The sequence below is a fragment of the Rhea americana genome, unplaced genomic scaffold, assembly GCF_003343005.1.
Source record: "Rhea americana isolate MKP2758 unplaced genomic scaffold, rheAme1 scaffold_193, whole genome shotgun sequence".
NCBI lineage: Eukaryota > Metazoa > Chordata > Aves > Rheiformes > Rheidae > Rhea > Rhea americana.
The window spans coordinates 106,912-122,945 of NW_028186072.1; the positions used below are offsets into that span (position 1 = coordinate 106,912).

Here is a 16,034-nt window from a genome sequence, read left to right on the forward strand (position 1 = left end):
TACTTCTGCTAAAGAGATAACAACTCAAATATTTGTAAAACATTTGTTAAATATTAATCTTGGAATCTGTTCTAAAACATTGCACATGGTCCCAAGTAATATAGGTGTCTCTGAAATGACAGCAATAGCAATAGAAAGATGTAAATATTGTTCCAAGAAATACATATCTTACTGCATAACACACCGGTCTGATCCCGCAGAATATGCCTATATCAACTCACATATTGGAGGTAATGAAAACTTCAGAAAATACAAGAAACTTAGGCTGATATTCCATATATTCTTTTGAATTAAGAATTTTTAAAGATTGCATTTTCTAGTAATTCTCACACTACTTTAATGGTCCACTAATGTAACTTCCTATGGCCGTATTTTGGTGTTTCTTGCTCTTAATAGCATAGAAATGAACAAAACTAGTCAAAGTGTCAGAGAGTGAGTTGGCAGGCTACAGGCTACCTGCTAGATTTTATCACAGCATGTTGTATTTTGTGGTTTTCAAAGAGGAGGTATGAATTATCATTGTATTTCCTCAAGATGGATGTATTCCTGTCTCTGACAGATGATGTTTGTGCCCACAGATTGCTGTACTTATGAAAAATGCTACAGAAACACTTTACATGCATTGGAAACAGCCAGGGCAGAATTCTGCGATTTTTCCACCTGGATGTCTGCCAAGAAAGCACTGACTTCAGTGAAACCATGGCAATGTCCCACAGTCTGAAAATCTCTACCTGAGTGGTGAGAATAGCCACCGCCATGGCAAATCATCACCGATCCCAGTAGTGCCACTACAACGCATCTTAAAGTGTGGCAGATTTCTATCCCATTAATTTATCTACTAAGCAACAGCTGCTTCTCCATTATAAGGAATTCATGTGCATCTCATACATATATACAAGTTTATTCTTAAGAATTTTGAACCATACGTTATCACTATTAACAACATTTTCCTTCAGATACCCTCAAAACTTGCATGTCTCATATTACCTACCTTTATTTCAGGTAAAATGTTGAAATCAGCCTTCTTTATGAATCTTTATGAAGTCTACTTCTGGCTTTGTATTTTGGCTCTTCAAAAATACCTAAGTTCTTAGTAAGATCCTACTTTAGGCTGATTGTTTATTATTTTAAATCTGTATTTATCCGAGCAGACTTCTCTCTGCTCAGAGAAAGTCACTGACACCCAAAGGAATGGTTACTTGTTAATAAATTCTGACACAGAACAACTCAAGCTTACCTTCATTTTCCTTGGTATATTTTACACCATGTGGGTGCACTGTGTAGCTTCTGGAAGCGAAGTTTTTCAAGTGAATAATAATGGAATCTCCAACTTCTCCCTTAATGATAGGGCCTAAAAAACCCAGCCAGGAAGGTTTCTCAACTACCACATCATATAAATTATTGGTGTATTGAGTATAGATAGCCTTCTTATAAATGCTTCCTATCCTATGTGGTCCTCTTTTGAGAAAGACTTCAGCCTGCCTGTGGAGCAAATACAAATCTACATTGTAGCATCAGATATTCATTCTATATTTGTAGTATTATAGTATTATTATACTATACTATTCTATTATTATATACTATTATTATACAATTATAGTATTAATCAGTAGGATCTTGAATAAAAACCATACCTCTATAGCACTGTCCATAATTACATCTGTGGTTAGGAGCAAATATGGCCCTGAACCTAAAGAGTTAGCCACTCAGACAGAGACTGAATATTATGCAACAATCTGTTTTTTTCYCCATGAATATTTGTAGAATTAAGATAATTGTATTTCATACAGTATTTTGCTGTCCATGTGGACAAGACAAATAATAGGCACCAAAAGCTCTTTTTTTCCAGAATAAATTTATCTTGAATATTAAGGTGAAAAAGGCTATCTTAGTCTGAAGTACAGTTTGGCTATGTAGAATAATGTTTGCGTCTTTGAATGGTACTTGCTTATCCCTTGTTAGAGTRGGTATCCATTTTTTTGGAATTTTCTTGCTCATGCTCTTGCATGCTTAAAAATGCTGTGTAATTTTCCATAGCCTGTTCAAAACAATTATTTCCGTTATCAAAGTATTATGTTGGCCAAACAGTCCTTTGCAATGAAGAGCAGACTTTTCAGCTTTAAAATACACAGATGGCTATTAAAGGTGGCTGGACATGGACAAGACTACCGAGTGCTGCTGAAGTCCTGCGTGTGCAGAGCGCGGAGCAGCCTTGAGGCCAAGCCTTTGCCTGACTCACCAGTCGCTGTCTCAGAGCACGATGGCGCACTCACCCTCCTAACACTTCATTCTACAGACATAGCCCAAGAACGTACAAAAAGGCCATCAGAGAGCAGGGCACTAAACAATGACCTCCTTAATCAACTAAGTGAAACCGTATATTTAGGCAGAAATACTGCTAGTTATCACACTGGAGAAACCACAATTCAAATGCGGAAGTTGATTAAAGTAGGAAATCTTTAAACCCTTATTTACAAGCTAAATGAGGAATGTATTTTCTAGATTTTTCTTATTTTGATGTGTCTCTTAATTTGATCCTACTTCATTTTAAAGGCATTGAAAAAAGGTAGCTAGAAAAAAAATATTTTTCTCTCTCTCAAATCTGTCTTCAATCTATCTCAGGAATCTGAGTTTTCCACATTGATTACTCCTATCTTAATGGCGCTCTCTTCCTCCTTACCATTACTTATCCTCTGTTGCTACCTTCTTCACCCTGCACAGGACCTTCCCTGCCTTGCAGCAAGCACCGGCTACTGTGGACGGAAGGACCCAGCTGCACTGCTGAACCTCCCACAAGGGAAAATGATCACTGTCAAAGATAAGCATCTGAAAAGCAAATCTGTACCCAGTAGGAAAGCCTGAACTTGTTACATTTCTGASTTTAAAGACATAAAAGCAAAATCCTTCCATTCAGCAACAGAATGTCATGCAAATGTAATCATCATTAAACATGTGGGGTCTTTTTCTAGTCTTAATTTAGTAAGAATGCCAATAAATTCACAAAAAGCACTTTGCATATTCCAGTGCTTTTAATTAGCAGAAAGCTGGAAGTTATTTCTTAAGCAAGCTAGGAAAAAGAAAAAAAAAGAAAAAAGAAATTTCCTTGTAGGTCTGACACAAAATCCACTGACAAGAATATAATCTGCTTCACTGACCTCACCAGGTTTTCAGTATGGTCTGAGTGTCTAAAGTAGACAATCCTGAAAATTCTCAGTATAAAACTGTCTTACTTACTCTTCTTCTGCAAAAAGCTGTCCAGATACGGTATTTTTATTGCCAGGTGCATAGTCCCACACTGTCTCTACAATCCCGATATAGTACTCTCTGCTCACCGCTCCAACTTGGCAACAGCAAGAAACCAGCAAGCAATTTAGGAAGAACAGCTTCATTTTGCATTCACACACCTTGTGAAAAATGTGAAATAAAAACACAGAATGGGCACATGCAATTTCCTTTTATACGATCTCTCCCAACCCCAATTCTTCTTACTCTCCCCCAACCCCCGCCCCTTGGTTTGCTTTGGCGAACACAATAAAAAGTTGCACAAGGCTTGTGTGTGTCAAGGGTAAACAAAAGATTCTGGTGACCTCATTATTTCAGGTAATCTTCAAAGACATTTCTTTCAATTTCTGCCAACCTACTACAAGGCAAACTACTATTTAGACGGTAATCAGAATGTAAATCTTGTAGCTGAATTTATGGTACTCTAGATTTAAATGGACTCGTACATCTAAGCCTAATTGCACTCTTCACTGTCTTTACCATTGTCTCTGTATTTTGCATCCTAATGAGAAAATAATTCTTGTGAAGTGCTGCAGAAGAAGAAAGCTTTTTGTAAGCGCACTGTGAAAAAGCTCTAAATGACATTTATTTTTCATTGGCATATCTACTTCTATGCTGACATAACTGGAACCAAGACAGGCACTATAGGTGCACTTTCTGCTGCCTATTTCCCTTGCTCCTTCTGAATCTGCTGATCTCTCTCTTCTGATTCCTCTCTGTACAGAAATCACTGAACTGATGAGACAGAAATGGATGAGGAAGGACTGAGGCTACACAGATCACATGTTGATATACACATGGATAAGCTTTGCTCACCCACTACAGTTTCCTTTGAAATGTAAATTTAGCACAAGCTGTGGAATATACAGCTAGAGCCTCTGCAGAGAGGCCTCTGCAGAATCCACTGTTCAAGGAAGGGGGTGAGGCTGCATTTCATTTCCAAGCACTTTCAGTATCGCTTCTACCCAAAGGGAAATTCCAAAAAATGAAATCCCTACCCATCCTGTTCCCACTTTATCACCAGACAGGATAAACCACATTCTCTAAAGATAAAATGTGTAACAGATGCATAAAGCTCAAGATAACCCTGTTGCCATTATCTAAACTTACTACTCAGTGCAGGTTTTCTTTTTATTCTCAAGTTCTGTAAATATTTTTTTTTATCTGCTAGTTTCATTGAAAAAAAAAATCAACAAATTTGGCTTCTAAACACAGGACTTTTAAAAAGCACCTAACAAATTTGTAATTGCTTTTTTTTTTCCCCCAAGCATACATCAACAATCTCAAGGCTGTGTCTGAAGCTTATTTAGACACAYGAACCCAACTGTAAACTTGCAAGCTGTAAAGACTTCCAGTAAAGACATATCCTCAGTCACTTGGACATTTTTAAAAACTCTTTTGCAGTTGAGACACTGATACTGTCACACTCATTCAAAATGACACTTTTCAGTGTTATGACCACTTAAAAATATTCATAATGAAACAATCTTCTCTGAACCTAATTTCTTAAGCTCAGAAACATTTATGATTGTTCTGGAGAGAAGACTAAGATTCAGAATATAACTAAAATACAACAGCTTTCCTTTTACTACATAACTACTTCACCAGGATTGCGATATATAGAAAAAATCACCAATTTTAACCACTATTCATATACAAAAGTTCAGACATTGTCAGAAAATTGAAGGTCTTAAACTCACCTTTCAGAACCTTTCAAATGTGCATTAAATGGAGGATTCTGTTTCTCCCTATGTGACTGTATCCAGATCCAAGTTTTGAAAAGATGACAGACTGTGATGAAATTCTGGAGTTTCCCAAGTTGGCCTCAGATGCTCAGAATAATTTATGTAAGGTTTCTTTTTCTTTTCCAAGGATGAACAATAATGGTCTGTTGAAAAGACCAGTTTGTACCAGCTGTATATGCCCCATGTGCAAATTAAATCAGGTAAAAACAATAATAAAATGCTTACCTCCTTCTTTATTACTGGAATTCAAATGAATTCCTTAATACTCAGCTAACTGAGAATCATTCATGTGCCTGTGGACTGCTGGGTTTAATTTGCTCTAAGTTGTCACTGAATCAAGGCAGAGAAAAGGCAGATAACCAGTATAACTGAATTCCCCATATTACTTMAAGTGTAGAAACATGAACAATCCCTTGCTTTAGTCCCTTGACTTCCTTGAATTACTGTTTCTTGATTTGCAGAACAACTACATATTGTTTTTATTTAAAGACAAAAGCTTCTAACATGCAAGATTTTTCCATTGCAGCTTTTAATCAATCCTTGCCCAAGTATTAAGAAATTCATGAGTCTGAGTATGCTCCTGTTATCTTTAAGGATCTCAAAAAATTTATGGGGCTGACTGAGCCTCCCAAGCCTGTGTAAGTCTCTTCAGAAGGTGTTTAAAGAACAAGAGTCTCTCTCCTTTGGTAGATAGAACCTAAAAAGACCGAGCAACTAAATTAATTAAATTACGAAATAATATTCTGGAAAAAAAAAATCAGCAAAGCCTCCCAGTGAGATTGAACTGAATCCTACAATTTCAAAAATTTCCTAACTTGAACAATTTGTTTAATCTGCTGCCCATCCTGCTGTTCTGGCTTCCTGCAAAATCTTTGCAGGTAGATACCCTTTAAAGTTCTTGGGAACTTACTTTGTTTTCTAGCACTCTATACTTTCCAGTATGCAAAAAGCCTCCATTATCTGAAAAACAGGGAGGTGCATTAGSAGATCATACTGCAGTGAGATTCACTTTTACCTGCAGAAAGGAGTAATATGCCCCAAAATGCAAAGGTGGGTGAGGTTCCACATTACTGCAAATCTCTATGCACAATTATTTGTAGACAGTCTCAGATCATTTCTACCTTCATATGTCCGTCACTGATAATGGTATCAAGGAGAAAATTACCGGCATTTGTGTAGGTATGGTCAAAAACGAGCCTTAACATCTGTTTTTAGTTGCAATGTTTTAAATGCAGCCCTGCCTCCAAGTAAGAGATCAATGCATGTCTCAGAAGCATGGCATTTGATACAGACAAATGTCTCTGCACTGGCTGAAGATCTGAGTGAAAGAATGACAGTCCTGTCCCAGCCACAGCACTAGGACACGATGGCAAAACCCATCAGCTGAGAGGAATTAATAATGCCAACACACTTACCTTTAGGTTTCAGCATTAACTCTGGATGACAAATAAAGAGCGTTGCAGAATCAATGCTCTTTAAAAAAAGAATGCTCAACTTTTAAAAATAACCAAATTACACAGTGTATTCTTTGATTTAAGCCACAGAAATAAGAGATACAAGCCAGAGTTAGAGAGGAAATGTAGGTTCACAGGACACAATCACAATAATACATGAAACAAAGTCAGCTGATCTGTATCCATGGCTAATTCCAGCACTAACAATATCACTGTGGAAAAAAATGTGAAACTTTTTCTTGTGTTTCCTAACAGTCAAACTCAAAACTTTTCATTGTCAGAGACAAACGTTTTGGAAAGTGGAGGAAAGGACAGTTAAGAGCAGGATAAGGGGTTAAGAGTTTCCAGGTGCAAACTGTAGGTATTTCATTGGTTTTATCCAGCAGATCTACTTAAACAGACCCTGTTTGCCTAAAGATAAATCTGTATTTTCCCTATGACCGGGCTGGACCCTGAAAAGAATACCCTCTTTGTTTTCTTTCCTCAGTAAGATGGAGCCATTCATCTAAGGAGTATTTTGCAATTCTGGGCATTTTCTGCTCTGAATGTGTATCCCATGCATACTGTTTTTCATTCAAATAACCAGAATCTTTTTCAGATATTTCTAACATTCTCAAAATAATCAATTATATGGTTTGCAGTCACGAAAMCTGCCAGATTCTGCAAGCTATTTGGTAGGTAAGGGTTGACAAATTTTTTGTTTTCCCTTCTCAGAATATAGGATTATCACATACGGTAYGACATACCTGTAAGCCTATAGAAAACCAAGTGTACAGTTGCAAAGAAATCCCATTTTGTAATCACATACCTTCTTATCATGCCTCCCTGTAAATGACTGAATTTCCACTGGAAATGAAATAATTCTTTGAGGAYATTAACAAAACTTTTTAACTGTTAATTTTTAAAAGATGATTCTTTTTCATCTGATTATTATCAGCAAGCATGTTACCCCTCCAATGCAGCAAAGTCATGGCATTTACCAGTTAGTGTTTGGTACTCACAGGGTTCCCTAATAATTCTTGTAGCATTTGTTCAAAAAAAAAAAAAAAGAAAGAAAGAAAGAAAGAAAGAAAAAGAAAGAAAGAAAGAAAAAAAAAAGAAAAGCCTGCCTTTGAACATCAAAAGAAGAAGAAATCCAGCACAGCTATCACAGCATACTAATTAGCACAGCTGACTTCAGAGCTATGTATCTAATCTTAAATCAGGCCTTGGTGTCTTTCTACAAGCTGTACCTCAAGAAGGCTCTACAGTAATTTTCAGTAACCACTTCGTGCAGTTAAAAAGTTTCTAGATAGAATAGGTCAGACTACTGCTTTCATGACCATAATGGTTCTGTCTGTAATTAAAATTAGTCATTTAGAAGTGTCAAGGCTTGATTCAGCATACTAATTCTCAGGAGAATAACGCCTGCCATAGTAGACTTTGAATCAGGCTCTTTCAGAACAAGAAGTGTTCCTCCATTATAAACAAAGAGAGGAGAAAGAAGAGGAGTATGCTTATATACAGCAGTTTACTCAGAAAAGGAAGTTTCAGTATGAAAGCAGTCCCACGGTATTCAAACCCTACTGTCAGAACAAGTTGGAGAGTCAAAAGAAAAAATAGAGAGTCACTGCCAGGGACAACCAGACAAGTTAGAAAACAGTGCCTCTTTAGGAAAATGCAGGTGTTCAGCATTTAGCCATTAAACAATTCAAAAAACTTTATCCAAAATATAAAGRTTTGAGGGAGAAAAATTTAAGACAAGTGTTTCATTTGTCTTCACAGCACCCAAATCTACCATAACAAATGCTGGAGAAGCCATTTCTCTCTCCTCTTGATTTTGCAGCAGTGAAGACTTTCTTGCCATTTCAGATAATCCCAGCCTGCAAAAGAAAAAAGGAAGAAGTGAAAGGCCTCTTTTTTCCACTTCATATGAATAATATAGAAGTTAATATAGGAGTTCCTCTGACTGTTTAGCATCCACATGCAATTACTTTCAACACACCCTACAGGCTCCARAGGTGATCTATCCATTCTCAAGAACAAACTGACAATACTTCTTTGACTTCCTTGAAAGCTGCCCTGGGTCTCAGGTTAATCAGGTTGTCATCTGTTAGAATGTAAAGTGTTTTGAGAGAACTTGCCTCATGCCTTGACCTTATTATAGGTGGTTGTTACAGTAAGCTCTCACAAGAACCACCTTCCTTTCCTGTTTGCTCAAGACCCTCCATAGACACTGCAGCTTCCCTGCCCTCCTCACTCAGCACACTCTAGGAGACATTTATGCTGGACAAGAACTGACTTCCTACCTGCCCTGACCTCCCAACACTGTTTCTCAATGCATTTGTAAGAAAACTTACATGATAAAGCTATCCCTACTCTGCGTATGTGTGTATATACATAGAGTCACACACACACAAATATATGTGTATATACACATACATACATGCATAYATATATAYATGCATACATGTATGTGTGCATGAACATGCACATTTGGGGTTATTTCTATTAATGCAGAAGTCTTTCTCAAATGTTCTGTCATAACTGACCTTCTGGAGAGCAGCTCTGTAGAGAAGAACCTGGGAGTGCTGGTGGATGACAAGTTGACCATGAGCCAGCAATGTGCCCTTGTGGCCAGGAAGGCCAATGGTCTCCTGGGGTGCATTAGGAGTGTTGCCAGCAGGTTGAGGGAGGTGATCCTGCCCCTCTACTCAGCCCTGGGGAGGCCTCGTCTTGAGTACTGTGTCCAGTTCTGGGCTCCCCAGGACAAGAGAGACATGGAGCTACTGGGGAGAGTCCAGCATAGGGCTACAAAGATGATCAGAGGGCTGGAGCACCTGCCCTATGAGGAACGGCTGCRAGAGCTGGGCCTCTTCAGCCTGGGGAAGTGAAGACTGAGGGGGAATCTTATCAATGTGTACAAGTACCTGAAGGGAGGGTGTCAAGGGGACGGGGACAAACTATTTTCAGTTGTCCCATGCAAAAGGACAAGAGGCAGTGGGCAGAAATTGAAGCACAGGAAGCTCCGCCTGACCGTGAGGGGGAATTTCTTCCCTGTGAGAGTGACAGAGCACTGGCACAGGTTGCCCAGAGAGGTTGTGGAGTCTCCTTCTCTGGAGATCTTCAAGGCCMGCCTGGATGCAACCCTGTCTAACACGCTCYAGGTGACCSTGCTGAGTGGGGAGGTTGGACTAGATGATCTCCAGAGGTCCTTTCCAACCTTACTGATTCTATGATCTTTGCTCCCTCCAACCGTGGAAAACCTGAATGCCACACTAAGGTGTATCACTTTACACCAGCACACAGGTTAGCAGCACCAGTTATTTGAACTCTTGAGTTCAAACTTATCCTTCTGCCCAAAGCAGAGCCTTCCTGGTTATTATTTTAATAATCTACTGAAAACACAGTCAAAACTGATGCTTAAGACCATGAGTGCTAAGTATTATCTGTTGCCTCTTCCTCTCCTTGCTGTGAAAGCCACACACAGGTAAAGAAAACTAATTTAAACTGAATGCCAGAAGAAAGATGCTCAGAAACTTCTGCTAACATAAAAGTAATGAACTCAACATCGATGCTGAACTCCCAAGCTGCCTTTTTCCTTCTCAGTTCTAGTCCTAAAAGTAAGAGGGARCAATCTGCAATCCCTGTATACCACAAGGAATTACTGGATGAATCAAATGCTTTCCTATCAGCACATGTCTTCTGCTACTAAAAATGCAGCAGCATAGAGATGGTATAAAACAAAAGGGCAGGTCCTCAACTGAGTGGAATTGCTAAAGCTAAACTGAATTGGAGCTGCTGAATAAATGACCTCAGATCTTTTACTACCTGAACAAAGACAGAATAGGTCCCACAGAGTGTCCGTTTCAACTCAGCAGCCACTTTGAGGAAACAGATGATCATCTGAAGTCCACTAAGTGCTATTAGGATAGAGAGTAAAATGATGTTCCATTCCACTATGTTTGCAGGTTCGGTGCACCGAGACCAAGCAGAGTAATCTGTGAGGTACCTATCAGAGAAACAGCAATGTGAGGCAAATTAAATGTAGCATATGCAATTATATTCAAACACACATTATTTTAGCTGTAATACATAAAAAAAACCAATCTTGCTTCAAGTCCATGAGACAAACCCTGGTCTTTCATCATATCAGCCTAAGTCCTGCATAATTTCTAATTCAGCTGAGTAAAATGACCTATGTTGGTGTAACTGAAATATGATTCAGGACCAGGGTCTCTCAAATGCCTCTGCTTCACTGATTTTCTTCTGATATCCTTGACACGTAAGTGTTGGAGAGGCACTAGCATTTTCTGCACATGGCATAAGCCAAGTTTAAAACAGGAACATTTCCTCTATTGGTTTTAATTTCAGCTTTATGTTAAGTCTAGCTGTGATCAGTATCAAGTACTAGCAAAGAACAGGAGCACACAAACACCATTGGTCTGAYCAGTGTGTGCAGCGCTGCACTGAGTGTCAGCACATGCAACTTCCAGTTGTTCTATAGCCATGCTTTGCCTCCCTGAGCATCTCATAATGTGCATGACTGACATTTGCCAGCTGTGCCCCTCTGAGACACAGTATAGCCTGGGGGTTAATTCCAAGAACTTTCATTACAATTACCCATTCTGTGTCAATTTCTATTTCTCAAAACATTCATAACTCACATGTTTGAGCTGAATCGCACCTGGCCTTTTATGTTGAAATCATGCTCCCTTTTCACATACATCTATTTCTAAATGGATGTTGATATATTCACATCACATTTCCAAATGGGATAGTAATAACAATAATATGTAACAGAGATTGCAGGATCTATTTTAGTGTTTTAAAAGAATGCTGGAAAGAATTTGGCATAACTTGAAATATTCAAAGTATTACAAACTTCCATTTTTTAAAGGGAGAATGTAAAATCTTGCCAAAGCAGTGCCTCTGGATCTGAATCAAACCAATCAAAAACTTTCAGTGGTTGAACAGCAGAGTTCATTGAGCTCTGCAAGTTAGAGAGAGGTCTACCATGTTAATAAACATAAAAATGCCACCTATGATCTTTGAACCAAAAACTTGAGGAATCTGAAAATATATTCTGAGGAAGTATCCATCTACATTAACTCTAAAGTTATAMGCTTTACTAGGCATGTGATGGTGACCACTGCCAGACAAAGGATACTTGGCTAGATGGACCTCCAGGTTTGATCAGTACAAAGAATCTTAGGTTTAAGCTTTCCTTGTGAGGATGTACACACCTTTCTTTGAGGATTCTGGTGCTCATTCAGAAGCTGAAAAACTTCACTCTCACAATGTAGGTCATGGTCAAGAGACTGTACCATTTTCTATAAAGTTCTGAGATAATTTGTCTGGCTTTTGTTTTGATATACAGTTTCTTTCAGCACAGGTACACAGATGTTTCTTACCTTCCAGCAGTGTCTTTGAAGATATAATCCCATCCAGTTGATGAATTGCAAAAGGGGCCTTGGATTAACCCCCAGACAGAAATGATGCAATTGTACCCGGAGAAAGCAATTCCAAGCAGGGCTAGTACAATTGAAATAAAACTCTAAAGTGAAAAGAGAAAAATATTACAGCATGAAGASAGTCTCCAAATAAAATCACTCACGCTACCCAGCTACTTCCTCAGGACTGAATTTCACATGTGGCTGTCCCAATCTTCAAAATTCATAAGGAAAAATACCAAGTAAAGAATAATAAGCATACACTTACAGAATAAAAATTAAAATATATTTTAATACAGCTTCACAACTGTCCATTATATATTGTTTTGAGACTTTTTTTAACTTGCATTTTTGCCAAGTTGTACCCCAGAATGCTAAAGAACACGCATTAAACATGCCTGCATCCCAGACAGTGTATATTGAGTTATTACTGGATTAAGTAACTTCCAAATGATATCAGCAAGGTGATGAAGCTATTTAGTTGGGGTACCAGATGAAAGTTCTCGGGCCTTTTATGTTCTTATATTATTTTACTAGGATTTTTGTGTTTATTTTTCCTTTATCTTGCCTATGCATCAGAAGGAAGAAGCTACGCTTTCTATGACCTCTCAACCTGACTCAGAATCCTTCTCTGTGAAAAGAAGCAGAAACAAAGCAGAGCAGAGAGTGAAAGGCTGCCCTCAAAACACAGGAGCAGGAAGGCATGCAGAACAAATGCTGAAGAGATATATAAAAACAAGAGAAAGACTCACCCTGTAGGTTTTGTTACAGCTCTCGCTCTGGCAGCACCGATAGAACAAGTTACTCTCCAGTGTTATTAGAATTACTGCTAACAGAAGGATCTGTAAGGGGACATTATAAGGTGAGGACGAGGACTGCAGATATTGAGCCAAAATCTCCCTGGCCTATGAAGGGTAGGCATTGTGTCTGTTGTGCTGGGCTGGGATTTTTACAGCAGCTCACTAGGAAAACTCATATACTGAAGGCAAACTATGAACCTGGACTGTGTCTATTTGACCATCACTTTGCTCTTGAAATACAAAAGCGTAGTGTCTCCTATCACAGCAAAATGTTGCTAGCATGATGCAACTATAGTGGTAAAGCTGAAGGAGTAAATCCAAGTAAAAGAATCACTATCAGTGAAAGGAAGGGTGTTTTTTTTTTTTTTTTTTATCAACCTAACCATATCAGTTCTGTATCAGCTTTTCCACAGTTACACGATCACGACATCACCTCCCTACCAATACAGCTATCAGAGAAAAACTCAGTAGTTCAAGCTTTCATTTTAATTCACTTAGACTTTCATCTGTTTTCCCTGTCAATTATCCATAGTATTTTTCTCAGAATATCAAATTCACAAATTGTCACTCAGAGAGGTACTGGATTGAATAAAGGCATAAGAAAAGGGAACGTTTCTGAAACTGGAGAAAGGAAGGAGATGGCCCTGGATTTGTCAGTTATGAAGGCTGGAGGTTAAGAGAAAAATACATGAAGAAAAAGATAAGAATTAACTCAAAAATATAATGGAACCAGCAATATCAGCATTTTAAGTAACCTATTGCTTGGAACTACTTAAAATGCCATCAGCCACCATAAACTTTGCTGACATTASAGTTTTCACCACTGGGATGAGCTCTAGAAAAAATTCCAGTGAGGGCACAGCACTATCCTCTCATCTGCTGTTGGCCTGTTTGTAAGAGCTTCATTTAAAAGTTGTTAATACATGGGTAATGATCCTGAAGCTAAAGAATGTTTCAGAATATGAATCTTCCTTTTGCAGTTAACCTTTTCCAAATTTTTAACTATCCTTATTCCTTTAAATTCTCTGTCTGATAGTATTTTCTTGCTCTAGGTCTTCTACTGCTCTAGAAAGAATATACAATTTCARAAGAAGGTCTCAGGTTTTAGTATCTCTCCCTGTGGAGTACCTTCAAAAAAAACAAACAAACAAACAAAAAAAATGATTATTTGTATGCACTTGTGTGACATTACTGCTTTTTGTTCCAAAGGCTCTTTTGTGTATACAGTGAAAAACGTGAGTAGTACGGAACTCAAGTTTGTTGATGCAAATTATATTTGATGCAAAGTATATTGCAAATGCAACGTGAAAAATCTTACTACACCAGTTAGGGACATACAGCCTTTTACATTTAGCACAACAGTGGCACTTGATGTAGATCTTGCTGTATAGTGAACTGTATGTAGTTTTTTGAAAGAGTGTATGCAGCTCTTAAACAGATCTGAACACTTCTGGGAGGTTTTCTAGGTTTGGTTTTGTTTTGTTTTGCTAAAAGAGCTTTAATTCAAATGCCACTGACGACTAAAGCAAAATAGTACCTGAACCAATAATAAAACTGCAACTTATACATAAGCAAAAAAGCCACTAGATGAATCACATATATAGAAACTAAATAGCTTGCAGTGTTTTTGCCAAAATAATCCTTTAAAAGCCCAACTAGCACAACTGTACCTTGCTGCACAGTAACCCAAGTTTATTGGCAGCAGAATGCAATTCATTAAAAAGAAAAAAAAAAAAAAAGAACACAGAACCAACACTTACCATCACACCTGAGAAACAGATCCCTTCAAAATACCAAACGTAGTTGGGAAGCTGGTAACTGGCAGCATATAAAGTCTTCCCATTAGGGAAGTATAATAGGATGTTAACAACAATACTCCAGAGCGCAAGAGGGATTAGCAGACAACTCAGACAGTTTCCACATGTCTCTAATCCCATCTCTCAAACACTTTAGAAGTTTTGTTCTTCTAAGCTAACAAAAAGTTACAAGGTTTTTAATTATGAAAAGCGTTTGGACTGCCTTAGTTTGATTCAGTCATTTCATATTCATAGGAGCCTGGTGACTGAGGTATGATTCCAAGGTTAAAGAAGAGCTTAACTGTTACCAGAACAAYAGACAAATATTGCTGTCTGAAGTCTTTGTCCTTTCTGACTGTATGTCTTTAAGTAGCAGTTTCCCTTCCAAAAGCTAACTCCCTAGTGATCTTCCAAATGAAGTAAGTCTAGACGTGAGACTCAGGAAGGAACTTCAAACTGGGTTACAGAACCATCACCTCATACATATCTGGCATTTCTCATTTCCTAGAGACTGCTTAGAAACACACTCCTCCTGAGAACACAGATTATTATGAAAACATTCTGTGACACGAGGCAGAATACTCAGCCTTACTACACCTCAGTTTTTTGCTACATTATATGGGGAAGGGATTTGTCAAGCAATACTTTAAGTGTCTTTACAGAAGGTCTACATACTGTCTCACACAACAGAATTAATATCTAAGCTTGGCAAATCCGTAGCCACAAAGAACCTGAAAGAAGAAATACTTCAACACTGCACTGTGCCTCAAAGCTCTGCTGGAAACCAGCACTGGATACCATCACAGGGCAGCCCTATGCAGAAGCATCAGGMTGAGTCTCAGTCGCACAGTAGGGATCCCAGTAACATCAGACAAACTCCCAGGTAGAATTATTTTCACGCTTCAATTAATTATTCTTTCCAGCTGCATTATCCAGCAAAATATTCTCTGAATTAAATCCTGATACTTCTCTGGCTGTTTTATTCTATGCTCTTACAGCTGAGTATGTATGGCCACAGACTTGATCTAATTACTTGTGATTTCTTATACACAAAGAAAGGGCTGGCTGCTGCTTTTTGAAATTGCTGGCTTGTTGAACTGTGCAAAGCCAAAGTTAGATACTTTTCCCAGTTTCATTTATCATCATTCTGACAACCAAAAGCAACTAAAAATTCACTCCTGTAAAATAGAGCCAGAGATGTTTGAATGCTTGCAGCATGACCACGGCCTTCTTTCCTTGTCCACATGAGTCACCAGAGAAGTAACTCAATACTGAGTACCTGGTTAACCCAATAGGAAAGTCGAGGTCAGAGAACAAAACCTTTGTGCTCTATCAAAAGGGAGAAAACTGATTTTAGACGCAATGATGTCATGACATATTTYCCTTTTGTTTCCTCATGAGCTGTTTCAGTCCCTGCACACATTAAGCTTCTCTCATGATCTCTTTAAAGATGCATTAGCTCTGTTGGGATTGCATATTTCACTGAGCTCGTTCCTACTGCTTTCAATGAGGTCACCCAAGGAAA

General features: G+C 38.3%; 2 protein-coding genes across 4 annotated transcripts in view; both read right to left on the minus strand.

Annotated features, from left to right (window-relative positions):
- The window catches only part of CP (ceruloplasmin), a 23,320-nt gene extending 14,990 nt beyond the window's left edge, over positions 1 to 8,330 (minus strand). Inside the window, exons 1-3 of one of the 3 annotated variants that reach the window (XM_085302810.1) lie at positions 8,259 to 8,330; positions 3,235 to 3,404; positions 1,238 to 1,482 (exon numbers count right to left, since the gene is read on the minus strand). In XM_085302810.1, the coding sequence (XP_085158936.1) occupies positions 1,238 to 1,482; positions 3,235 to 3,404; positions 8,259 to 8,327 (484 nt within the window). In that variant the 5' untranslated portion in view covers positions 8,328 to 8,330. Of the gene's footprint in view, positions 1 to 1,237; positions 1,483 to 3,234; positions 5,749 to 8,258 lie in introns of those variants that run through there. The other 2 variants (XM_085302811.1, XM_085302812.1) reach the window with 2 other exon arrangements.
- On the minus strand, positions 6,523 to 14,896 carry TM4SF18 (transmembrane 4 L six family member 18). The gene is made up of 5 exons (XM_085302816.1): positions 14,474 to 14,896; positions 12,666 to 12,755; positions 11,875 to 12,017; positions 10,292 to 10,472; positions 6,523 to 8,343 (listed from the first exon to the last, which is right to left on the minus strand). Exons 1-5 carry the CDS (start codon positions 14,648 to 14,650, stop codon positions 8,329 to 8,331), a joined length of 606 nt encoding a protein of 201 aa, XP_085158942.1. The 5' UTR covers positions 14,651 to 14,896; the 3' UTR covers positions 6,523 to 8,328.
- Between the last annotated feature and the right edge of the window lie 1,138 nt (positions 14,897 to 16,034).

Excerpts from the sequence above, each read along its gene's own strand:
- TM4SF18 (XM_085302816.1), bottom strand. The coding sequence starts at position 14,650 with ATGGGATTAGAGACATGTGGAAACTGTCTGAGTTGTCTGCTAATCCCT. Across the intron at positions 12,756-14,473 it reads TCTGTTTCTCAGGTGTGATG|ATCCTTCTGTTAGCAGTAAT; the intron begins GTAAGTGTTGGT and ends GTCCCCTTACAG. Across the intron at positions 12,018-12,665 it reads GCTGTAACAAAACCTACAGG|AGTTTTATTTCAATTGTACT; the intron begins GTGAGTCTTTCT and ends TTTTCACTTTAG.